This window comes from Podarcis liolepis, assembly GCF_965112155.1.
Source record: "Podarcis liolepis genome assembly, chromosome: 4".
NCBI classification, from domain to species: domain Eukaryota; kingdom Metazoa; phylum Chordata; class Lepidosauria; order Squamata; family Lacertidae; genus Podarcis; species Podarcis liolepis.
In genome coordinates, this window is record NC_139558.1 from 91,681,571 (window position 1) to 91,709,107 (window position 27,537).

The 27,537-nt window shown below is 44.5% G+C and overlaps 1 protein-coding gene across 1 annotated transcript in view; it reads right to left on the reverse strand.

Moving 5' to 3' along the window:
* TYR (tyrosinase) overlaps positions 1–27,537 on the reverse strand; it is a 54,853-nt gene that overhangs the window by 18,257 nt on the left and 9,059 nt on the right. The window contains exons 2-3 of the mRNA XM_083499720.1: positions 18,096–18,312; positions 226–373 (exon numbers count right to left, since the gene is read on the reverse strand). Coding sequence (XP_083355846.1) covers positions 226–373; positions 18,096–18,312 — 365 coding nt within the window. The remainder of the gene's footprint in view (positions 1–225; positions 374–18,095; positions 18,313–27,537) is intronic.

The following is a 27,537-nucleotide window of genomic DNA, read 5'->3' on the forward strand; positions in this document are numbered from 1 at the left end:
CCGTGTTCCATCACTGTTTCTCAGTGCCTGCTCTTAAATCACGTGTGCTGATTAGCCCCACCTGCTGGCACTGACGTATATCGCACATACAGCATAGTTGTATTTACAAAACTTCGCTCCTTGCAGGTGTTGGCACTGCAAATTCCCCCCACGCCTGATCAATAGCTTTCATATTTGTCTGCACTCAAGGAAGGCATCACCCTTACCAGGAAGCTTCCTCCCTACCTGTCGACGAAGGCGTGGTGCAGTATGAAGATGGGATCATTAGCTGAGCCTTGCACCTGGGACATGGAGCCATTCATGTAGATGTGCAGGGCATTGTGCAGGCTGCTTTGGGACACGTTTGAGATGGCGGTGCTTGGATTCGCAAAGCCTGTAGGGAGGAGAGGAAACAGAGCAGCCAATGGCAAGTTATTTATTTATTTTGCAATAGGCATTGTGTTCATTGCAATACACATTGTTTAGGGATGCTTTTAATGTTTGATGTTTTATCGTGTTTTTAGTATTCTGTTGGGAGCTGCCCAGATTGGTGGGGTATAAATAATAATAATAATAATGAAGATGATAGACTATATGGAATTGGCAGAAATGACTGGCAGAATCCGGGACCAGGAAGAAGAGTCGGTGGAAGAAGATTGGAAGAGATTTAAAGATTACTTACAGAAATATTGTAAAATTAATGAATGTTAGAATGATGTTGGATAGAAATTAAGTGGTTTCTAGCTGTAATGCTTTAAGAGAATATGAAACAAAGGTCTATAAATGGGTAAAAGCTTAATGGTAAGGATTTGCTGAACTAATAAATTTAAGTGGGATACAAAAAAGGGAGGTATGAGGGTGTCCGGGGAAATAAGCTTAAGGAAAAAAAGAAAGGGAAAATTAATGTGTTTTTAACTGTTTTTATTTTGCATTTTTCTTTTTCTTTTCCCATTTTTATTGTAATGTGTGAAAAAATCTTAATAAAAATCTAATAATAATAATAATAATAATAATAATAATAATAATAATAATAATTTTATTAAGATTTTCAGAATAACAATTTATCAAAAACATATCATTTTCTCCCCCCCCCCCTAATTTTCCCTCCCCCTCCCCAAAAAGAACCCACCCTTCTGGACTTCCCTCAGCCCAGACTTCCCTCAGCTCCTCTCTCTGGTTTTTCAGCACATGTTGTTCTCTGCATATTATAAAATTGTAAAATTATTATTATTATTGGGTTACAGCAAGTGATGTCCTGCTCAGAGTAGACCCATCAAACCTAGGTTCACTCTGCCCATTACCTTAAGTGGGTCTAGCATTGGCTACCATCCACTGCACTCTTCCTATCCATACATTCCCATATGCTTAGATCAACACCAGAGGCTTAGCTCTATGGGCCCCTGGCCTGTTCCCTGAAGTCTGGTGGGTGACCATGAGAATTGAGGCCTTTGTCATCCCATCACTCAAACTGTGGGCTAGTTTATCCAAGGCGGTCACCTGCACTCGTTAATTGCTTAAGCCAGTGTGGTGTAGTGGTTAAGAGCGGTAGACTCGTAATCTGGTGAACCGGGTTCGCTTCCCTGTTCCTCCACATGCAGCTGCTGCGTGACCTTGGGCTAGTCCCACTTCTCTGAAGTCTCTCAGCCTCACTCACCTCACAGTGTTTGTTGTGGGAGAGGAAGGGAAAGGAGAATGTTAACTGCTTTGAGACTCCTTAAGGGTAAAGGTAAAGGGACCCCTGACCATCAGGTCCAGTCGTGGCCGGCTCTGGGGTTGTGGCACTCATCTCGCTTTATCGGCCAAGGGTACAGCTTCCGGGTCATGTGGCCAGCATGACTAAGCTGCTTCTGGCAAACCAGAGCAGCGCATGGAAGCGCCTTTTACCTTCCTGCTATTTACCTACTTGCACTTTGACGTGCTTTCGAACTGCTAGGTGGGCAGGAGCAGGGACTAAGCAATGGGAGCTCACCCCGTCATGAGGATTCAAACTGCCAACCTTCTGATTGGCAAGTCCTAGGCTCTGTGGTTTAACCCACAGCGCCACCGAGACTCCTTAGGTAATGATAAAGTGGGATATCAAATCCAAACTCCTCCTCCTCCTCCTCCTCCTCCTCCTCCTCTTCTTCTTCTTCTTCCTACTTATTGTCTGGTAAGTTGCAGTATTGGTGGTGATGGTATCTCAGCCAAGTGCCGCTTCTCCTGTCCAAATGAGAGGCCACTGGAGACATCTGCAGGGGGCCCTGGGGGCCTGGGCACCCATATATATATATATATATTTACTGTGGCTGCCTAGCCTAGCCTTCGCCAGATGCCACCACCCACTGTCTTACCTCCGACTCTCTGGCATTGCGGCAGCGACTGGGCCAGAGCCTGAGCCTTGTGGCCTCTGTTGAGGCCCGCTGTGGCTGTGGCCATGCTTCCGAGGTGTGTCTACGGCCGTGCTGGCCCCACCAAAGGCCCGCAGTGGATACCCTGGCTCACTTGCCACCATGCACCAGGCATGGCATGACATAATGACATATGTGCGCACTATTGGGCACCCACAGCCTGGAACCCAAGTTGGCACCTCTGTGGGACAAATGGATGCAGCATCCATGGAAGTGATGTATGGAAGTGAGAGCTGGACCATAAAGAAGGCTGATTGCCGAAGAATGGATGCTTTTGAATTATGGTACTGGAGGAGACTCTTGAGAGTCCCATGGACTGCAAGAAGATCAAATGCATCCATTCTTAAGGAAATTAGCTCTGAGGGCTCACTGGAAGGACAGATCGTGAAGCTGAGGCTCCAATACTTTGGCCACGTCATGGGAAGAGAAGACTCCCTGGAAAAGACCCTGATGTTGGGAAAGATTGAGGGCACAAGGAGAAGGGGACGACAGAGGACAAGATGGTTGGACAGGGTTCTCGAAGCTACAAACATAAGTCTGACCAAACTGCGGGAGGCAGTGGAAGACAGGAGTGCCTGGCGTGCTCTGGTCCATGGGGTTACGAAGAGTCGGACACGACTAAACGACTAAACAACAACAACTTCCATGGAAACAGAGCTCCATGACAGAGAAGGAAAGTCAGGACGTCCGTGTCAGAAAATAAACGGACCCCCCCCCCCCCGCTTCTGATAAGTCTCCAGCTTCGGATATTTGGAGGTTATGGCTATGTGAACACAGGAACACCAGATTTAGCTTGCACGGCTAGCAGTTGATGGCAGAGCCATCCTCCATGCCGTAATTCATTATATGCCATGCGAGGAAGAAGCCTTTGGTTTGTCCATCCTGCCTCTCAAATAAGCTCACCAGGTCCTGGAAAAAAGCACATGGGGGTGTAGGTGGGAGAAGGTGAGGAGGTGGCTGCTTGCTTTGGCATGTGCCTGAGGGTGGAAGTCATCAAAACAGACCTTGCGTCAAGTCCAGTGATTTGTACAGGTTAATAACCGTGCAAACACTTTCTGGACCAGTTGGCATTTCTGAGCAGTTTTTTAAAAACAGCCTAAGACTGCCAGAGAGAATTGAATTTCAGTCATCAATGGGAACTTGGCATAAATCTGAAATCTGCAGTAATTGACTATTTAATATTCTTTTTATGGGAGAACGGCTTTACATAACTTTCGGTATTAACAACTAATGAGGCATGATTTGCTTTAGAACATGACTGTTCCCCTCATTTGGCCCATCCGTGTCGCTCATGAGTTTACTCATGTGTATTAAGAAGCACAGTCATGGATCGTTGTGACAGCATAAAACAATGCATTAACAATGCTGAACACAAGAGCAACTGGCACATTTTATTTTATTTCTTGGTTGAATAAACAAATGTCTATCCCATCCTTCCCCCCAAAGAAATCCAGGGCAAGAACAACAACAAATAGCAGGAAAACGATACAGTGTGAAATAAAATAAAATAGAATACAAACAGCTGCATATCCTTGAAGCTAATAATTTCAAGGTTGCCAGGAACAGTCTCTTTCAGTCATCAAATGCCTGAGCGAACAGCGATGCATTTAAATTCCTCCTGAATGTTAATAATGAGGAAGACAGGCACGCCTCACAGGGAGAGCATTCCAGAGACAGGGAACCACCACCAAGAAGGCCCTGCACACCATTTTTACAAACAAAGAGATTTAGGACAAATCAGGCCCCGTGAGGAGATGCCATCTGTAAGGGAAAGGTTGTGGGTAGCAGTCTGAGGTGAGCCAGGAGGGAAATCAGCAGTCGGGATCGCAGAATGAACCAGGAGGCAGGAGCAAGGAGCAAGACAGAAGTTTATTCAGTTATTTTGTCTGAAGGACAGGCGATAACACATGAGGAAACCAAGACCAAAGGCCTGCCAAAGATGTCCAATGGAACGGGAAGCCATTTAAAACCCCTTCCTGCCCACGAGGTTCCAATGGATGGAATGGGCAGTCTGGATGGGCAGATCCAATTCTACATATTTGCCAATCTCGAGAGGACAATGACAGCAGGATTTGACACACTTTCCCTGCAGGGCTGGTGTATGAGTCACTAGCCCTGCTACCCCTCAAATCCTTCTCAAAGTGCCCCTCACCTGGAGAGATACTTGATGACAAAGGATGTAGGTACCTGATAAAGAATGACAGAAACAGAGAGCTGATGACAGGCTGAGTACTTTTTCTTCACACCTAGCCTGAAAAAATATCTGTTTTCTGTGCAACTCTTGCATTGTGCTCAGCCTGTGTCTTAACAAATGTGTCCCCAATCTTCTGGTATTTCAGTGATTTCAGCTATCTCCCTGCTCCTTATTATCTCACCAAATCTGATTTATTTTCAACAGAAATTGCTGGATACCCTTAAACCAAATTGCGCCACGCATTGCAAGCTTGCAGAATGGTTTATACTAAGCCAAGGGCTTAACAAATCGTGTGTGTGTGTGTGTGTGTGTGTGTGTGTGTTTTACCTCCACTTCTGCGATTTTCACTTGTTACTGAACACACGGTACACGGCATATGATTTCAGAATGAGCATCCTGGGTATTAATTAGTCTGGGTTACTAAAGAGGTCACGGGAAAAGCCCAGTACATCAGTCTTCGCCTGCATTGATTTTTGCTTGCTGTCTAAACATCCGTGACCCTGTGTCACCAACGACATGGAAGCCTGTCTCTTGAAGCTGGTTCTTTTTCTAAACACCAGGGGCGGATTTGAACAGGGACATTATTATTATTACAGTATTGCGACATCCAGCAAGGATGCAACATTCATTCAAATACATTGCTCTCTCCCCATCCTCACTGGATTGAATTCACGCTTTCAGCCACCATTCACCAAATGCTTGCCTTTCAACATTGAAAGGGCTCTCACAAAGAAGATGGAGAAAACCTGTTCTCTCCTGGTACAGGGGGCAGGACTAGAACCCAAGGGTCAAAATTAGGGGGGTGCATTCAATGGCTGATCTCTGCCTGACACCCTGGAGAGCCACTTCAAATCACGGTCAGTCAAGGATCTGACTCAGATCACATACACACGATATATTGAGGACACTATGATACAACTTAGACAGCATCTTATAAAGTAGAGACATCACCTTGCCAACAAGGTGTATTATGTTATGTCTGGAGCTTTAAATCCTAATAAGAGGCAGGTAGGATTTTAGAATGTAGTGATATAATTGGCAGCATCTTAAAAAGCAGAGACATCACCTTGCTGACAAAGGTCCGTATAGTGAAAGCTATGGTTTTCCCAGTAGTGATGTATGGAACTGAGAGCTGGACCAAAAAGGAGGCTGATCGCCAAAGAATTGATGCTTTTGAATTATGGTGCTGGAGGAGACTCTTGAGAGTCCCATGGACTGCAAGAAGATCAAACCTCTCCATTTTGAAGGAAATCAGCCCTGAGTGCTCACTGGAATGACAGATCGTGAAGCTGAGGCTCCAATACTTTGGCCACCTCATGAGAAGAGAAGACTCCCTGGAAAAGACCCTGATGTTTGGAAAGATGGAGGGCACAAGGAGAAAGGGACGACAGCACCCCTTAGTTCTTGTCCTATACGTTTTAGCAAGTTGGGTTGGTGTTAAATACCACCTGTACATCATTTTCATCACACTTTCTTTAAGAGCACTGCATACAGTAAAATTAATACCTTCATTCCACAGCCTTTCCCAAGATTCTAACGGAATATTATTCCAAAAGCTTTAGCCCACTGTATCATTACCGCTTTAACTTCTTCATCTTTAGTATGTCATTCAATAATGTACATTTTCGATAATATCTTTCTCTTATCATCCAATAAATCTATCTCCAACCTGGACCCTAAGCCGGGCAGAAGCTTCTGACAGGGCGCTGAAGCCCTCCTGCCTCCTGTGCTTTTGGGACATCGAAGGGGGGGCTACCCCCAAAATATATGGGGTGCCAAAAGGGCTCAGCCTCTAGAAGCCAGCACCCCTGGCTCCCAGAATTCTTTGTGGGAAGCCATGATTGTGTAAGGTGGGATAGGGCTTTAAATGTATCGTGTGGTTGTGACCTAAGGCAACTTCCTGTGTCCCTATCATTTCCCAAGCCTTCAAAACAATGCCCCTCTTAATGTAATTTGAAAGGACCTTGGAACTTTTGTACCCTGGCATCCTGTTGTGAGGTCAAAGGACCGCATGATAGATTTCAGCGCCTGAAGCTTCAGTCATGTGCTATTCTCCATAACTACTTTTTCATCAAAGGAGGGGAGAAAAGGTTTTCCCCACAATGATCCATCATGGGGCTGATGAAAGGGGGGTGGGAATGGGCCTGGCTTGATCTCGTGCCTTTCAGAGGAGCTTGTGCTCAGAAATCAGCAAGAGAAGCTTCTCATGGCACGTAGAATCATAGAATCATAGAGTTGGAAGAGACCACAAGGGCCATCGAGTCCAACCCACTGCCAAGCAGGAAACACCATCAGAGCACTCCTGACATATGGTTGTCAAGCCTCTGCTTAAAGACCTCCAAAGTAGGAGACTCCACCACACTCCTTGGCAGCAAATTCCACTGTCGAACAGCTCTTACTGTCAGGAAGTTCTTCCTAATGTTTAGGTGGAATCTTCTTTCTTGTAGTTTGGATCCATTGCTCCGTGTCTGCTTCTCTGGAGCAGCAGAAAACAACTTTTCTCCCTCCTCTATGTGACATCCTTTTATATATTTGAACATGGCTATCATATCACCCCTTAACCTCCTCTTCTCCAGGCTAGGTAAAAAAAAACCACCTGCGCATGTCTGCACATCTCACCAGGGTCGCTGGAACACATTACATTGTTGAGTTGAAAAGTTGGCCACCCAAAATGCATTGGTTCCTTCTTGAAATTTGCTTCTTCTTTCAATCCAGATGTTGCGACATTGAGCCTACTTTGGAATCTTTTCTTCAGGAAAAAGGTGTGAAAGCTTTCTGCATTTGCTGTTAATCTTGAACTGGATCCTGCCACTCATGTAAAAGAAAAGCAAAATCCTGAAACTTTATTGAGAGAGTAACTGGAATCTGCCACCTGCCTAAAAAGCTGAGTTCTGCAGTCGGAATAAATTATGCAAGCAATTTGCATAACTGACCTCACTAGCTATACTTTAGTCTACAATTTATTGCTATTTTGAATCATTTATTCTGCAGCTCTGTGGGTCAAATGCACCAATGCACAGAGGTCATTCTCCGTGAAATGCCCTGCTTAGTTAGGGCTGCCATGTGGATGTTCCTGGTTTTCTTTGCGAATTTCCCCGGTTTAGGGAAATGAAAGAAATAATGGGGCTAATGAGTTAGCATTACTCAACCTTCATCAAGGCCTGCTGTGACAACTTTGCAAGGCACTGTAGGGACAAAATTGCTCAGATTCGGGCAGATGCCACAATCAGAATAAGTCCAGCAAAAGGGTCTAGGAAACTGTCTGTTCCATCCATACAGGATCGGTTTAGATGACTTCACCCTGAGGATGTGGACAAACTTCTTGAAGAAGTGAAATATACTCAGAGTAGAGCCACCAGTTTCATGGAATTTATTTCAGTTTGTAATAAAAACAGTCAGTCATCGGGCGTTTCTCTGTCTGTGTTCTTCCCACCCAGCCCCAGGCTATATATCCTTTATTCACACCCTCAGTCACACCTGATAGGCTGGTTCAAACTTCTGTAGCCGGATTGGACAGCTCCAACGGCCAATCATATTGTTGTTGTTGTTGTTGTTTAGTCGTTTAGTTGTGTCTGACTCTTCGTGACCCCATAGACCAGAGCATGCCAAGCACTCCTGTCTTCCACTGCCTCCCGCAGTTTGGTCAAACTCATGCTGGTAGCTTCGAGAACACTGTCCAACCATCTCGTCCTCTGTCATCCCCTTCTCCTTGTGCCCTCCATCTTTCCCAACATCAGGGTCTTTTCCAGGGACTCTTCTCTTCTCATGAGGTGGCCAAAGTATTGGAGCCTCAACTTCAGGATCTGTCCTTCCAGTGAGCACTCAGGGCTGATTTCCTTTAGAATGGATGCGTTTGATCTTCTTGCAGTCCATGGGACTCTCAACAGTCTCCTCCAGCACCATAATTCAAAAGCATCAATTCTTCGGCAATCAGCCTTCTTTATGGACCAGCTCTCACTTCCATACATCACTACTGGGAAAACCATAGCTTTCACTATACGGACCTTTGTTGGCAAGGTGATGTCTCTGCTTTTTAAGATGCTGCCAATCATATCACTACATTCTAAAATCCTACCTGCCTCTTATTAGGATTTAAAGCTCCAGACATAACAAGAAGTACAGCCGACCTCCTGTGTCCATGACCCTTGCCCATCTTGGCTTCTTAAAATTAACCAGATACTGGAAACTTTTGGACGATACCGTGCTGACTTCACAGTACAGGAAATCCTGGAAGCTAGTGTTAACAGAGAAGCTAACCGATCAAATAAAAATAGCAAAGGGCCTGAAATTGAAGGACACTTTTTCAATAGATTGGCACCCTTTTATTAAGTATACAGCAGGAGAGGGAAAGGCAGGTTTCCTTTAAAGAATTCTCTGGCTGGGATGATTGTATACAGCAATTAAATGTTGCCACACAACTGGCAGTACTATGTAGTGAGATTTGCCTCTCTGGAGGTGGGATCCTGCTATTTCATAGGTTTTTTGTGTGGTTCTGTTAAAATCGGAAAATAATACATATTTTAAAAACCTAGCCTGCTGTACGAAGGGGAAGTTCTGCATTCGTCGTCCACCCACTTTCACCTTTGGCATGTGGGCCCTGGAAGGGGATGAAGTGTTTGGGCTGAAGAAGAAGAAGAAGAAGGTTTAAAGGTTACCTTAAAGTTGGATTTCTCAGGTAGCACATTGAGGATAGAGCGGGGAGGCCTGACAGCACTTGAGATAGATTTGTGCTGAGCCATGACAGGCAGAAGGTAGGCGTCTCTTTGCAAGCGCTGAAGGGCCTGGAGCAGTTGATGTCTCTAATAGCATGCAGTCAGGCAGAGCTAAGACAGCAGGCTGTACAACTAACTGTGCCGTGTGAAGGTTTGAGGAGGACACTGATGGAGGCTGAGGTGCTTAAAAATAGGCTTCGTTTGGGGGGATGCATATAGAGACTGTGCAATTTGAAGGATGTCTTAGCTAGAAGCAGAGAGGCGAGCTCAGAGGTGGCTGCCTGCTTCCTCTCTTGCTGAGCGTACGCATTTCCTCTGCCTCTGGGTCCAGTCCATATCACCTCCCAGAGGGAAGGGGCACCAACTCCAGGGGACCTGGGCACCCACATTTTTGTTGTTGTGGGTGCTCAGCCCAGAGGTGGAGTTACCAGCTCCAGCACCTGGAGCGGCTGACAAGCTGTGCACCTGGGGGAGGGGCCATGGGGGCAGGGTGAGCGTCCCAGGGAGTGAGCCGCCTGTGGGGGCAGAGCGAGCTGCTAATGGGGGGGGGCGGAGCGAGCCACCCATGGTGGGCTGCTTCCTGGGCAGGGGGCAGGGAACTGCGCCGCTTTGCCAGCAGCCTTCCCCCCTTCCTTCTTCCTTTTGACAGCTTGGGGGAGGCTCCCCCCCCCCCAGGAAGCAGCCCGGGAGTGAGGGACAATGGTGCGCTGCAAACCAGATGGAGCACGCGTCAGAGAAAAGAGGGGGTGGGATGGGCGAGGGGAGAGAAGAATTCCAGTAACAGTTGCAAGGTAGATATAAGAATTAAGATATATGAAGAAAAAGCTTACCATATTTTTCGTCTAAAAAAGTAAGGTGAAATGTGTGTGCATCTTATGGAGCGAATGCAGGCTGTGCGGCTAAGCCAGAAGCCAGAACAGCAAGAGGGATCGCTGCGCAGCGCTCCCTCTTGCTGTTCTAGCTTCTGGCTTAGCCCCTCAGTCCCTTCCACCACCTCCTGGAAAAGCCCCCAAGAGCAGCGCTCCCTTTAAAGAGCCACGCGGAGCGTGTGTGCGGCTCTTGGGGGCTTTTCCCCGAGGAGGGAGAAGGGCAGCCCGTCAGTGATGGAAAAGCCTGCAAGCGCTGCACACACGCTCCTCGCGGCTCGTGAAAGGGAGTGCTACAGGCTCTGCTCAGCACTCCCTTTAAAGAATATTTTTTTCCTTGCATTCCCCCTCTTAAAACTAGGTGTGTTTTATGGTCAGGTGTGTCTTATGGAGCAAAAAATACAGTAATTATGATAAAAGTGTGTATTGGCAATAAGTAATATGAAATCAAAATATGAAATAGACGGGAGGTTGGGTCTTTAGTGTGAAGACCAATTTATGTTTTATCGTTTGTTAAGAAAATTATGTGTCTATGGTTATTCCTGTGTGTAATTTGGTATTTGTGTTTTCTCTTTCTTCTTTTCTTGTTGTATCAATAAATAAAATAAAAGAGAGAGAGATGTGGGGTGGGGAGCGGAGAAGGCAGTGGGGAGAAATCCAAGAGCAATGGAAGGAGGGTGACTAGGGGGAAGATGTAAGCAACGTGAAGACGGGAGACAGGCGAGAGGGAGGGATGAAGGGGGATGAAGCCAAAGAAAGAAGGGGAAGGGGCGAGCCAAGGCAGGGGGGCTGCGTGGAGCCTCTCCGCAGCCTCCCCCCCCCCAGCTGTAGGGCGGTTGAGGAAGAGGCAGTAGGCAGGCACCTAGCGCCAGCTGCTTTACGTTACATTTCTGGACTGAACTAAAAAGTTTCATGAGCCCATTTTTTTTTAAAAAAAACCCCTCATATTTTTGTCATTTTGTCACCCCCTCACTGTTCTGCCCAGACACTGAGGTCCAGCGCTGAGGGCCTTCTGGCGGTTCCCTCACTAGAGAAGCCAGGTTACAGGGAACCAGGAAGAGGGCCTTCTTGGTAGTGGCACCCGCCCTGTGGAACGCCCTCCCACCAGATGTCAAAGAGAAAAATAACTACCAAACTTTTAGAAGACATCTGAAGGCAGCCCTGTTTAGGGAAGATTTTAATGTTTAATAGGTTATTGTATTTTAGTGTTCTGTTGGAAGCCGCCAAAAGTGGCTGGGGAAACCCAGCCAGATGGGCGGGATATAAATAAATGATGATGATGATGATGACACCCGGGGAGGCCCACACGCCCTGCACCCCCTTCCTACGCCCCTGCGCACAAGGTGCTGCTGAAATTTTAAAGCCCAAAGTCCACACCTGAGGTCTCTTGAACCTTCAGCTACAGCTCTCATTTATAGCTACATACCTACACAGATTCCCAACGTTTGGTAGGCCTCAAAGCATAACAATAGCACCCTCCAGTTTACCAAGCAGAAAATCGCCGTAGCTTATACACCTTTCGGCTTGCGCTGCAACGAGAGATGGGTTTCAATCCTTGGGAGATAAATCTCTTAAGAGGATCAGAAAACTTAAGGGGTAATGGAAAGCTGGCACGGAAAATAAATGTGTCTGCTCCTCCACGAAAACAAAAGTTTTAAATGCAATTATTGCCTTGCCACAGCCTAAATCCCTGACTCCAAGGCAGTGGGTCAAATCTGTTTTCCATTATCTGCTGCACATGTTGATGTTATATATTATAAGCCCTATTACTTAAGTGCCGGCAGAGACAGATTGTAAGTTCTCTTTTCATACTGAGGCATTCGCCTCCGCCTGTTGTCTGTGCCACACAACCTATAAAGCTTTAGGTTTCGATGGATTTCAAGAATGGGATAATTCACAGATCTCACTACAGGGGAGAGTGCTTTTGGAAAATGAGCTACATGGAAGCAGAGAGGCTGTGAGTTTCATTTCAATGTCAAAAAAGGAGAGGTGTTTTGAGTCCATGATGTCTGAAGGAATTGCTTTAAATGTGCACATATCCCAACCATAAGATGTCTGACTTTTCCTACTTCACTAGACAAATAGCAGCTTTGCACAGGGATTTTATATGGGAAAATAGAAACAAGTAGTAGTTATTCTTATTCTGTTATCAAAAAATGCTCGTATTTTAAAACAAGTGTACCCTATTTTATTTCTAGTAGCCAGCCTTTCTAACAAATATTCAGTTAAATTGTTGACATTTTCAAATTTGCATTTGTGTCATTTTTGACCATTAAAAATATGAACTATTATTCCTTCAGCCTGGGCAAATGCTGTATTTGAGATTTATGACATTTGGTAGTGTATCTTCACCATAAGGTTCCTGTGCAGGTTACCACAATCAAGTTAACCCTTCCCCAGCTATGGATGGATGAATCTGTTGTTTTCAGTGCCTCTCTCGTCTTTCCAGTTTTAAATTCACTTCTCCACTTTTCCACATCAGTTTGTAATTATTATTGCCGCACCCCACTGAGTGGTGAGAGATTCCAGGGGTTAAAACTCTTGCCCAGAGTTTGGCTTGCTTTGGAACAAAGATCTGCATTTGGGTATGTTGCTTTCACTAATGTATGTATTGTTTTGCACACTTTCCCCTTTTATAAGTGTTTCCTTTTATACACATTTTCTCTTATTCTGTGCGTACACTTTGCCCTGTTGTATCCATTTTCGTACCCGTTGCTTGGTTGGGCAACTGCATTGCAAAATTTGGGGGGGGGGACTGGCTTTCAAAGAATAATCTTTCTGGCTTACGTTTTGGTTCAAAAAGTGAAAATTAGGTCGTATCTTATTAAAATGCATGCAAAATTTGAGTTTCTTTCCCATCCCTAATAATCTCAACAGGGAATATAAGGTATTTCCTTTTGTACTTGCTGCCCCGGTAACATTGCTGGGGGTTTTGAGGTGCCCTTGAAGGCATTTAACTTCGCCTGGATTTGAATCTAAGCATGTAACTGGGGGGAAAAGGAGTGAAAAATTTGATGATCTATAATGAAGGGGGTAAGATTATTTATGTTTACACCTATGGGCAGAGCCTACCATGCCTTGTGGGAGACAAATTATAAGCATAAATTGTACAGTCGTATAGCAAACTGAGATGGATCCAAGAAGTTTAGAATTATTGCCAGCTTTTTTTAAAGAAAGAAAACTTAAAAATATTGGGGCATAAATGGAAAATGAAGGGTATAAATAGCAGTATCCCAGTAAAGCATATGAGATGGGACTGCTCCATAAGCTAATATTTCAAGGTGTTCATAGGGTAGAGATGTCACATTGGCAAAAGACGGGCAGCGTGATCAATATTTGGCAAGCAATGCCAAAAACATGTTGAAGTAGATTGTGCAATAAATATGCACTTTTAGGTAATTCACATGCAGAGAGACCATAAATCAGACCAACACATCTTGTGAACCACCAGGGTAAATGAAGCCCACCAGCCCCATCATGATTTAGAAGTACTCCACAACCCACCATTTTTGAAGTCCCAGATGTGAGAAATACTAAATCAGTCCATTTCCTGGTAGGCTTTCATACACAGGCAGTCAGTTCCATTCACCTTAGCTGCAGGTTGTTCAGGCCTGAACATGCATAAGCTGCAGATCTTTGCTGGACTTTTTCCTTTCAGCTCTGGGGAGATGAGCAAACATTTTCATGAAGTTGCTCCAACACACCTTTCCCACCAATTCTGGCAACTCTTTTGCAGCCTGGTTGAGAGTGGGAGCCCACAGCTGCTGGCACTTGCCTTTATTTTCTCTCCACACTCCTCCAGAGTGAAGGCAAGAAGTACTGTCCTCACTCTGGTTTGGCTTCATGATGGTATCACATGACATCAGCAGTGATGGTCAAGGCTTCCTGCCCTCACCCTTGAGCTTTGTAAGGAGGGAAAGGATTACAGTGCCATCTGCCAACAACTGGAAGCACAGCCATCATAGTTCCCACACACTGGTTGCATCCTTACCCATCAGATTGCCAAGATGCACTTTCCCAATTGTGTATGTTTTGAAAAGAATGGCGAACTTGCACATGTGTCTACAGTTTGTCTCAGCACAAACATCAATATGATGCTTGGAAAAATCCATCATAGAGGCATACAATAGAATCAAACAGCTCAGACGTTCAGGAAATTCCTCCTAATGTGTAGTCCAATCCATTGATTCAGGTCCTACATGGAGCAACAAGAGACAAATCTATAATGGTGCAATTACACCACTGTATCCAATGATCTGTGGGATGTATCATCACAGAAGCAGTCAAGTACAACATATTCCTGATGCCTAGAGTGGACACACAGGGGAATGTGTCTCCAGACAGGGAGGACTTCCTGTCATACCTTTTCTGGAGCCTCCTCCCCTTGTGTATGACCAGGTAGATGGGTGTGACCCTAGCAGACCCTGTGAAAGGGAAAGCCACGCAGTCATCTTCCCTTTTTCCCTTTACTCCTTTCGGAGTCCTCTTCTGGCTCTTATCCAGCACATGGCTCCTCTTTACAGAGGATGGAAGCCACAAAGTAAAAAGTCCGAGGCATAGCTCAGACTTCTTTTCTCTGCAAATATAACTGTAACCACAAGATAAAGCCTGCCTTCAAATTACTGCTGTGAACTGAATGTAAGTAAACTTTACTCTTACTTTTAAAGAAGACTGTTGTGTTATTATTATTATTTTAAGAGGGGAATAAAAGGGGAAACTTACCAGGACCAATCCAGACTGGGTTGCTTAATTTAAATGATTCTAATGAATCCATCAATGTGCTCTGCTGCTTGCTCACTAGCGTGAGTGAGGAGGGATAATATTTAATCAATATATCCTCTCCTACCTCCCTCAACATTCCCACAGGCTCAAGAAAGTAGTTTCTGCACTTGTTGTAGAGGGAAGTGAGGGGTAGGCGGGGCTCATCAACCTGGGAAGGGAGCCCACCTAGGAGAAGGAAAACTCTTATCCTAAACCTCCACTACCTTGAAGCATATCTATGGGAGAAGAAAGAGCTAAGGAGTAAACCCTACACAAATCCAGAGCGGGGTCCCTAAGGCAGTTGAATGCTGCCTTGTACGCTTCTTTCTGGCAGCTCCTGCAGCTAAGCTGGTGCCAGACACATTGCTCTGCTTTCCTTTGGACCACATGAGTGAGGATGAGAGTGGCGTCTTGTCGTCTTGGCAGCCCAGGACCTCCGTACACACTGTCCAGGCTTGAGCACAGGGGAGGTCACATCAATGTTGCAAACACAATGGTTTGACCATCGGACCAGTGGTGGCACACCTCAGTCTCTCGAGACAGACGGGTGTCAACAACAACACTGCTGTAATGCTAGCAGCACTAACGACAGCTTGGGTATTGGGATGTGAAACAGCAGCAGCAAACATATGTTCTTGTGATCAACACACACACACACACACACACACACACACACACACCCCTTGAGAATATACTGGATGCAGTTACTCCCTGATGTAGTCCTGAAATTCTAAGGCTAAGATTAGAAAACAGTTTATGTTTCTTGAACAGGGCCCATTCACGCCCACCTCAAGCCACCTATGACGTCACGTTTTTGGACTCTAAGGGCATTTTCATAAGGCATGAATAATCCCTGTTGTTAAGAGGCGTTAGAACTAAGGAAGGCCCAGAATCCAGCTGAGAGTACTCAAAGCGTTAGGCATACCTGAAGTAGAATTTTGAATCTCAGCCTCTGAATACATTCTTGCCAATTGTGATTCTTACATGGCTACTGCTTGGTCATGATCTACGGCCTCTTATGCAGCTGCATGAAGATGTTTCAATTCGTGCAGGAGGAACCGTGGCATTGGTTATTTGGGCAATTACACCCCATGAAATCAGAGCAATATGTTTCTGGTTTACAGGCTTCCTTGTACAATTAATTACCAGGACGCATTGGGTTGGATCCAGAGATCCACAAGTGGAAGGTTTTCACATCTTCTTCTTTGGCGATCATTCCTTGTCGAGTAAGATTGTCTTCCATAAACACAGTTTTAACAATGAGTCCCTAAGTGACTGTTGAGGCCAATTCTGGAACCACACATCCTTCCAAAGTGGGGACATAGGTTTCCAGGCGGGAGTTGATCACGGTGTGGATTTGCCAAGCATGCCTTCCTCTTAGCACGTTTCTCCCTTGCATCCCGAGTTCGAGTGTCTTCAAAGCCCATGACACCTTTGGTAAAGGCTGTTTTCCAACTGGAGCGCTCGCAGGCCAGTGTTTCCCAATTGTGGTGTTTATAGTACATTTCCCCCCAATTGTGGTGTTTGTACTACATTTTTAAAAATGATATATCTTAATCAGCCAAGATACAAGCAAGCTTTTGCCCATGAATACAGCACTTTTGCTCCTCCGTCACAGTGTAGCTTCATTCAACCAAGATGTTTCTACTTAACAGTCATTTTGCATTTTGTCAGAAATGGTTTCCAGAGCAAGCCAGGATCTTTACACCAGCTCTATTTGCCCATGGCATGGGCTTTAGCTTAGCTTGCATTGTGAGAAGGATAGGAGGCAAGCACACTAGACAAACCAACCTCCTTTTCCCCCCTCTTAACTTCACCACTGCCATCTCTTAGTTTTTCTCTGGCTGCCTCCGCTAAACAACCCTTAATCAATCTGGATTTCAGCTGGCCCAACCTACTCCCAGTACTAGGTAGAGTAGTACAGCACGTAGGTGTGGAGTGAATAAAACAGCTTCAGATGAATTCCCTCCCTCCATGCCCCCCACCAAAAATAAGCTTTTACTGAAGGATTTAATAAGATAACATTTTTTTGATACAATAGTTTTAGGAACAGAATTGGACAAAATGACAGGAAGGATTTGAAACCTGCGGGACCAGAGATTTACAGAAGATTGGAAGGAGTATATGAATTATTTGAAGAGCAACTGGTAATCAACAAATTACGCTAGTAGGACTACAAGCAGTTTTGTAAGGAGAAATATACAAAGTGTTACAAAGTAGAAAAAGATAGAGATATTGGTTATGAGATTGAAATGTAATAAGGAAAATAAGAAATGCATGCTAAGAGATTAGATTGGGAAATTTTCAGACAGGACTGATGGAAGTCAAAAAAATTGAATAAGAAGTAGAAGTATGTTTAATTACTGTTGAAAATGATATGTTAAAAATCTAATAAAATTTTATATATATATATATATATATATATATATATATATATATATATATATATATATATATATAATTTTATATATATAACACAATAGTTTTAGGAAGGGAAGTCAATTTTACAGTTTGAGTAATTACTCATAAGACTGAATTGAAAAACTAAACAGTGAAAAATGCATTCTGCTATACCTCTTCTATGCTGCTGCCTTAACCAAACCAATTATCAATTTCCATCCATCAGTTCAGTGTCTGGGTCCATGGTCCTCTCCTGGTTTCTTCCTCCTGCAGTGTCCAGCAATTCTCTAACACTTCCCAGTATTTCTGTTCTTCTAAAGTATGTCAGCCCCTTTTCTCTCTGGCAGATTTCCAACTCCAACACTTCAAGTTTCTGACTATACAACCTTGTCATTAGGCACTTACTTACTAGCTTAACCAATCTCCATCCCAAACTTTAGCCAGTCAGGAAAAGGATAGAGTTAGGTTTTTATTGCTCCTTAACAGTCAGGTTCCTAGGATGAACCTTTGACCTTCTTCTGAACTACTTCCTGAGCAAAGCATACACTTCTGCTTTGACGCTTCCGGTATACTTGAGCCTTCTGCACACCAAAATCAACCATTTTACAAACAAAACCCTGACACAAAATGCCCCAAAGACTATTCTTTCACACAAGGATCTTGCACTTAATCAGGAAAATCCCTTCCTGAAAAAGAGCTCCTCTGAAGTCAACCTTGAAAGCTTTATTTGGGGGCAGGTGTAATATTTGCGCACACAACTGTCACACAACAGGAAGGAGAAACAAAAATGGTTTACCTTCCAAAGTATTCCTGAAGCTGAAATTGGCCATTTTGTCCATGGTCCCTGCTTCATATTGGGTCAGGCTTAAGCAGAACTCGACCTCTTCTGAAGATGGAAGCCTGGGAGTTCTCCCTTTGTCGTGGTTCCCAGGATTTCGAAGCACAGGACCTTCGTTGGTGCCATTGCAGAGCTCTTGGCGGCTGTTGTACTCTTCTGAATGGCTGCAAATCACCTATGAGATACACATATAGTATTGCAACTGGTGCATTGAGAAGTAAAGTTGCTTTTAGAAGTTCTGATGCCCCATTTCAATTAAGGAGATTTGTGCATGTAATCAAAGCTACCCAAACATTATATACTGGATCTGTGGGCCAAAAAAAATCAGATCCAGATCAAATTATGAATGCTATCCATTTGTACCAAATTTATTCGATTTGTAACCCAACTTTTGAAGACATTCTGATTGGCAAATAGTGTAGGACAGGAACTGTATAGAAATGATACCCTATGTACAACAGTGTACAACAGTACACTGAATGTACACTATCATGCAAGTGAGTACACTCTCTTAAATGCATATTATGGACAAACCCTAATGGGAATTGTAGGCCGCAGATTACCAGGCATCATTTATTGAGAGGGTATGTGGTGTATAATCCATACCTGCATTTACCAAGGAGACTGGGGGAGAGACTGGAGGAGAAAAAGGAATTAAGTGCATACATGATAGCCATTTCCACATATCTAAATGACATGGAAGATGGAGCAAGTTTGTTTTCTCCTGCTCTGGAGGGTAGAACTCGAACCAAAGGCTTCAATTTAGAAGAAAGGAGATTCCAATTTAAGATCAGGAAGGACTTTCTGATGGTTAGAAGTCAGAGCTGTTTGGCAGTAGAATCGACTCCCTCAGAAAGTGGTGGGCTCTCCTTTGGAGGTTTTTAAGGGAGGTTGGAGGGTCATCTGTCATGGATGCTTCACTTGAGATTCCTGCATTGCAGGGGGTTGGACTGAATGACCTTTGGAGGTCCCTTCCAACTCTATGATTCTATGCACTGGGCTAGACCTGTAGCCAATATAATTCAATCCCCCTTATCTGTCAATGACCATCACCAGATGCTTCCACCGACATGCAAGAACCTCAGGACAGGCAGATGTGAGATAATCTACTCTTTTAAAATCTCACCATAATCCATATTCAGTCAGAGGTTTTAGCTCTGAAGCAGGAGAATTCTTAATTCCTTCCCAAAGTGCATCCATTACGCAGCTTGGTTCTGGACAGATACATTTGTGTCCCTGCCCCCACCCTCCCCTCACTAATATGGATCACCAATCCCTGCTGGAATTTGACAGCGTTGTTAGCTTTTGTTTCACCATGGAAACACATTCTGCTGTTTCATTACACATGAAGCGAACGGGCATTTCCTTCGATCAGATTCGAAATCTGCGACTTTTTCGACCACAACAAAGATCCGCTTGTCCTTCCCATAACTTCCTGCCGCGACACACTTTCGTATCTTGTGGAATTTTGTGAAAGAAGTAATTCTTAAAATACCTGCTCTTCACAAGGTGGGTTAGTTCATGTCCTGGTATGATCACCTCTTTGAAATTCTGTTTTATTCACCCGTAACAAAGGAGATACTTAGACACCGGAAACTGAATGAACAAATGAACAATGGATCAGATGCCATCTCACACGTTAACTCAGAAATGGAGGGGGCAGGGCTGGGCACATCTGAACAACAGACAGGTGCAAACCTAAATGTCCCTAATTTTATCCTACATTAAATCTCAGAACTGAACAAGTGTGAACTGAGCTTAACAGAGCCGATTTCTTTCACACATGGCATCTACTTATCTATGATTGTGCAATGAGGCAGTCCAGAGGTGGGACAGTTATTCCCCATAAGTGGAGGGTGCAGTTTCAATCCCACCTGCCAGCCTCATACATGGGGATACATGCATCCAACTGAAGAATCCTTATGTATTGTGTCTCAACTGCAAAGGATGCATTCAGAATTAGAGCTGTACCTGTTCTGCTCTGGTCAGACCTCACCTGGAGTACTGTGTCCAGTTCTGGGCACCACAGTTCAAGAAGGACACTGACAAACTGGAACGTGTCCAGAGGAGGGCAACCAAAATGGTCAAAGGCCTGGAAACGATGCCTTATGAGGAACGGCTAAGGGAGCTGGGCATGTTTAGCCTGGAGAAGAGGAGGTTAAGGGGTGATATGATAGCCATGTTCAAATATATAAAAGGATGTCACATAGAGGAGGGAGAAAGGTTGTTTTCTGCTGCTCCAGAGAAGCGGACACGGAGCAATGGAGTCAAACTACAAGAAAGAGGATTCCACCTAAACATTAGGAAGAACTTCCTGACAGTAAGAGCTGTTCGACAGTGGAATTTGCTGCCAAGGAGTTTGGTGGAGTCTCCTACTTTGGAGGTCTTTAAGCAGAGGCTTGACAACCATATGTCAGGAGTGCTCTGATGGTGTTTCCTGCTTGGCAGGGGGTTGGACTCGATGGCCCTTGTGGTCTCTTCCAACTCTATGATTCTATGATTCTATGAAAATGACTGTGGACATGCCCACAAGGTGGGGATAGATACACCCAGTAGCTAATTGTTTTTGCCAGAAGCCGAACTGCAGCAGAGCAGATACAGTGCTGCATATGCTGAATACACGTCTAGATGCTCCAAGTGTCCCTATTTTCCAGAGACAGTCCCGGATTTACAGAAGCCATCCCAGTTTCTGATTTGATCCTGGAATGTCCCACTTTTCCTTAGGATGTTCCTATTTTCATCAGAGAAATGTTGGAGGGTATAGAAGAAGAAGAAGAAGAGTTTGGATTTGATATCCCGCCTTTCACTCCCCTTTAAGGAGTCTCAAAGCGGCTAACATTCTCCTTTCCCTTCCTCCCCCACAACAAACACTCTGTGAGGTGAGTGGGGCTGAGAGACTTCAAAGAAGTGTGACTGGCCCAAGGTCACCCAGCAGCTGCATGTGGAGGAGCAGAGACGCGAACCCGGATCCCCAGATTACAAGACTACCGCTCTTAACCACTACACCACACTGTGACCCCCGAGACAAAGAGATAAGTAACTATACAACCTTTAAAAGACACCTGAAAGCAGCCCTGTATAGTTTTATTATACAGTGGTACCTTGGGTTAAGAACTTAATTCGTTCTGGAGGTCCATTCTTAATCTGAAACTGTTCTTAACCTGAGGTACCACTTTAGCTAACGGGGCCTCCCGCTGCCACCACACCACCGGAGCACGATTTCTGTTCTCATCCTGAAGCAAAGTTCTTAACCCAAGGTACTATTTCTGGGTTAGCGGAGTCTGTAACCTGAAGCATCTGTAACCCAGAATACCACTGTATATGTTGGAAGCTGCTCAGAGTGGCTGGGGCAACCCAATCAGATGGGCAGGGTATAAATTAAAAAAATGATGTTGATGGTGGTGGTGATGGTGATTGAATAGGACGTCCCTATTTTTATTGGAGAAATGCTGGAGGATTTGTAATTGGCTGCCAATTAGCTCCTGGGCTATGATTAAAGTGCTGTCTTTTTGCAGATAAAGCCCTATACAGCTTGGGACCAGGATGCCTGAAAGATCCTCACTCCTTATGCACCCGGTCGACTGCTGCACTCTGCCAGGAGGTCCACAATGTAGGAATCAGGCCTTGAGTGTAGTGGCCTCTACCTTTTGGAATTTCCTCCCCTTGAATATTAGACAGGCATGTTAGGAGTTCAGCCTACACTCGAGTAGGACCCTGGCAGAGACACAAGCCCGACTGGCATGTTCTCTCCCTCCTGGTCGATCGTTTGGGAGTTTCATAAGCTTTCTTCAGCCCAAACATCACAGCAACCGATGCCAACAGACATCGGCACACTTAGGGATCCGCAGAGTTTGCGCAGTTGCGTAACAGCCCTCAGCAACTCAGCATTTTGGCTAATCTACTTTATTTACATATAAACACACAGAGCACTGCAACATGTCACCCTCTCTCTCTAGCATCAGACAGCAAAGAGAAAAAAACAAAGGACAACAGTCCCACTTCACGGAACACAGTAACACAAACATCCTGTCTCCGTCACTTTCTACTCTGTGGAGTCAAAACATACACCGTCAAGTGATGGACAAAAATCCCATGACTGCAATTATGGAGCAGGAATTCTGACAAGGCACAGTCCCTGTTATTTTCCTGGTGCCTACTGAAGACCTTCCTCTTTCAAACAGCCTTTTTTTGGATGGGGGGTAGAGAACCAATGGTGAATCTAAACTGGAATTGTATTTAATATGTTTTAATAGTTTCATAATTTTTTCTTTTCTGCCCTGGGCTCTGTTGGAAGAAAGGGCAGGACATAAATTTTAAAAATAAAAAATCAATAAAATAAGCGCAAAGAATATCAATTCCCCCCCTTCTACCCTCACAACCCCCGCTATGATCGCGGCTTTATGTAACACATCGTGTATATGAAAATAACTATCTTCCTGCCGTTGCGAGATATTTTCCTATCACATCTACTTGTGATTGAAAATGATGTGTTGTGGGTTTTTAGTATCTTGGAAGACAGAAACAGGATTCAAGATGATCTTGACAGGTTGAGAAACTGGGCCAAAAGCTAAGAGAAATGAATTTCAGCAGAGGCAAATGTTAAATTTTGCATTTAGGTGGGTGTGCGGTGGTGCTGAGGAATTAGATATACAAATATAGGATGAAGCTTGGCTTCACAGCAGTATTTGCGAAAAAGAATACAGGGGTTTTGGTAGACGACAAGCCAAGTGTGAATTAGCGGTGGGAAAAGGGCTCATGCAATTCTAGGTTGCACCGACAGAAATATATTACTTTGTTCAATGTTAGCCCTACTCACAGTTGACTAGGGATGTTGGAGAATTTTGATGGAAGCAAAAGTGGACACTGCTAGTGTTCACTTATTTGTCCCATTTCTGGAATAGAAATCAGTCCAGCAATTAATTGTTGTCATACACGGTTGTGGTTGTTTTCAGTCCAAAAATGATGCACAATTGATTACTCCCCACCCCCAATTTAAATGACATTTCCTTTGCACTGAAATAGAGGCCATACACATTAAGATGAAAGGTATACATCATTACAATATAAGCATAACCTACATATAGTACAGTACTCATTTTAGGTTAAACAGCAGACAGTGAGATGGAAAACATAATATTCAGCAGGCACCGAACTGCAGCAGAACAAAAACAGTGCTGATTGTGATGAAGACAGATTGGAATAGAAATCACTGCCTTCTTGCTCCCGTAGAGCAGACCCATTGAAGTGAATGGACATTACTCAGGTTTCTTAATTTCAATGGGTTGCACTCACTGTGGTGCTAAGCAGATTTTATCTTAAGGAGCGGAATAATCTCCCCCTCTGCTGTCCCTGCCTGGCACCTAAATCTGTTTTGGGTTTTCCCCCATCCCCCCAGAGAAGATTTGGGGATGACAAACATGGAGGGAGAAGAGGGGGGAAATCCCCTTGCACTAGCACGTAAATATAGTTGAGCCTACCCTGAGTGGACAAACCTAGACAGCATCTTAAAAAGTAGAGACATCACCTTGCCAACAAAGGCCCATATAGTTAAAGCTATGGTTTTCCCAGTAGTGATGTATGGAAGTGAGAGCTGGACCATAAAGCAGGCTGATTGCTGAAGAATTGATGCTTTTGAATTATGGTGCTGGAAGAGATTCTTGAGAGTCCCATGGACTGAAAGAAGATCAAACCGATCCATTCTTAAGGAAATCAGCCCTGAGTGCTCACTGGAAGGACAGATCCTGAAGTTGAGGCTCCAGTACTTTGGCCACCTCATGAGAAGAGAAGACTCCCTGGAAAAGACCCTGATGTTGGGAAAGATGGAGGGCACAAGGAGAAGGGAATGACAGAGGACGAGATGGTTGGACAGTGTTCTCGAAGCAACCAGCATGAGTTTGACCAAACTGCGGAAGGCAGTGGAAGACAGGAGTGCCTGGTGTGCTCTGGTCCATGGGGTCACAAAGAGTCGGACATGACTAAACAGAAGAAGGTACGTCTTCACACAGTGCTAGTTAAACTATGGAACTTATTCCCACAAGATGTTTGATAACCAGCAACTTGGATGGTGTTAAAAAAAAATTGACAAATTGATGGAGGAAAAAGGTTTCAATGGCTGCTAACCCTGATGGCTTTGTTCTATCTCAACTGTCAGAGGCAGTAATGTTTCTGAATCACAGTTGCTAGACACCATGGGAGGAGGGGAAAGAAGAAGAGTTTGGATTTGATATCCCGCTTTATCACTACCCAAAGGAATCTCAAAGCAGCTAACATTCTCCTTTCCCTTCCTCCCCTACAACAAACACTCTGTGAGGTGAGTGAGGCTGAGAGACTTCAGAGAAGTGTGACTAGCCCATGGTTACCCAGCAGCTGCATGTGAAGGAGCAGGGAAGCGAACCCGGTTCACCAGATTACGAGTCCACCGCTCTTAACCACTACACCACACTGGCACTCCGTTCCCATTTTGGGGCTTCCCAGAGGCAACAGGTTGGCCACTGTGAGCACAGTGGACTGGACAAGAAGGGCCTGAACCAGCAGGGCTTTTCTTATGTTCTTAGAAATCACAACATTGGAACTCAGGGTGGTATTCAACTAAGCTTTAGTAGGAGCAGACCCACTGAAATTAATGGGTCAAATGTCATCATGTCCGTTCATGTCAATGTTGAAGTCAGAGTAGCAAAATCGCAGCTAAGAAGCTCAAATGACTGAAACCCTTCTTTGGACATTAAGCCAATGTCCAGACTTTAACATTCAAAAACTTTACTTGCAGAAACTTATAGTTATTGAAGAATTAAAACATAATATTTACAGTCATATGCTTCTCCAAGCATGGGCTTATAATTTTTGCTTCTAACTTCCAAACAACTGTATTTTCCTCTTTCCAGAGCTCAGCACTTTCAGCCTTCTGTATCTCAAAAAGGCCATGCCTTGCAGCTCCTATGAAAGATTTCCACTTTTATCTTCTCCTCCAGCTTTGCTCTCTTTCTTCCAAGCAGAGAAGAAGCACTCTGACACTCTGTTCAACTTAGCAGTGTTCACAGTGGGTTCTAAAACACAGCCATCTTGCTTCACATAAAATGGAGTCTCTCCTTCACATCTCCCATGTGACCAACATTAACCAGTCACATGAGAACTGCTAAAGAACTCTCTGGAATTCATTTACCAACCAATCAAATTTAAACACATGGTAATACATACAAGCATTTGCAATTTCGGTGAGAAAATTGAGTATAGCATAATTGAATGCCTATTCACTCAGTGGCAGAGCACATGGTTTGCATGGGAGAAAGGCATAGGTTCAATTGTTGATGTCTGCAAGCAGAGGTGGGGAAGACTCCTGCTTTGAGAGCCTCTTCCTCTCAATGTCTCCTGAGGTAGATGGACCAGCGGTCTGACTCTGGTATATAATGCCGCTTCCTTTGTTCCTATTCTAGTGTCATTGTCAGAATCCTTGCAGGAAAGCAATTCAAAATCTGGCCTTTGATTCATGTTGGTATGACAACAGGGTTTCTCCCCAGCACGTCTCGGTACCTCTAAAGAAACACCCACCCTGAGTTCTCTTCTAACCTTTCTATAACCATGTTTTCTTCTCTATAAATAAAGTATAGATATGCAAACATTTCACACCCATTTAAAGGCATTCAACCAATGTAGGAAATCAATTCTAATTTTACAGCTACCAACAGTCCCCTAGCATTCAATACCTTTGTTCATTCAGATTGCAGGGGAAACAGAGCATACAGTGGAACATTATCTCGGAATTTGTTGTTTTCAAAAGGGTATGAGTGAGAACAAGCTTTAGCCTTGTTCAGGAACTTTCCTGACCATATGAGAGTTTAGAATATGGAGGTGGGCCAGGGGTGTGCACACAAGCATCAACTCCAATGTGCCTGGGCATGGGGGTTTCTTTGCAGATCTTCATGCGTTCAGCACAAAGTCTGAAAATGGTTTCTAAGCATATTCTGTTGAATAAGAGAAAGATGGAGTTCTCCATCTCAGGGAAGCCATTAAGACTGTGTGCACATCGTACAGTTAAAACACATGGCTTCTCCCAAAGGATAACGGTAACTGTAGTTTGCTAAGGGGAATGTGAATGGTTGCACCATGGGGATAAAACTGCAGTTCCCATGATTCTTAGGGAGAAGCCATGTGCTTTAAAGGTATGTTATGCACCCAGCCTAAGTGTTTTCAAGAGAGGAATGCTTAGGAACTCTTTTCAGACCTTCTCATTAAACTTCTGGTCATCAGCTTCTTTGGGCCTGTGGGCACATCTGAAAACCGAAGAATCTGTGGTGAGGACCATACATGCACTGCAACCACAGCTCTTACCACCAGGAATTTCTTCCTGAGGTTTAGTCAAGATCTCATTTCTTGTGATTTGAATCCATTGGTTGCTACCCTCTGGAACAGCAGAAAACAAGGCTGCTCCATCTTCCATGTGGTTGCCCTTCAGGTATTTGCAGATGGCTATCATACCATCTCTCGGTCTTGTCTTCTTCAAGCTAAACATACCCAACACCCTCATATGGTTAAGTGAATGCCTGAACAGGTGTCAGGGACTGGGCAGAGGAGAAATGGTGGAGACCGCCTCCCCAGCCTGACCCTTCCAGGGAGGAGGAAGAGGAAGGCAGTTTAGATTTACAACAGCGGTTTGTGGGAGGTCACAGCTCAGAGGCAGATGAGGGGGAAAGTTGGGAAATAATGGGAGAGGAGGGGGAGGGGGAGGAGAAAGAAGCAACAGAGGGATGACAGCCGACAGTCATGGTGTCCTTAGAAAGCATTTCAGACCCCCCTCTCCCAGAACCCAGCGAGCCTTGAAAGTAGGAAAGCAAAGAGCTCAAAGACATGTGCCGTATTTTTTGCTCTATAAGACTCACTTTTTCCCTCCTAAAAAGTAAGGGGAAATGTGTGTGCGTCTTATGGAGCGAATGCAGGCTTCACAGCTACCACAGAAGCCAGAACAGCAAGAGGGATTGCTGCTTTCACTGTGCAGCAATCCCTCTTGCTGTTATGGCTTCTGAGATTCAGAATATTTTTTTCCTTGTTTTCCTCCTCCAAAAACTAGGTGCGTCTTGTGGTCTGGTGCGTCTTATAGAGCGAAAAATACGGTAGCTTTAGGTCTGTAGCTTTAGGTCTGCAAATATTGTGGAACTGATTACTTCCCCTACCCCTAATTTGCATTGCATTTCCTTTGCAACGGGTGGAATAGCATAAGAATGATGTAGTTAATTACATAAGCGATGTAAGTTTTGTAATTTTGCCACAGCAGACAGCGAGGTGGGCGGGAGGCAAACTGCAGCAGAACAGCAACAGGGCTGTGTGTTACTAATACGGGATGAAATGGGAGGTGATGCCTTTTTGCATCTCTAAGGAGCGTTAGATTTTTATTTTTTATTTCTTTAAA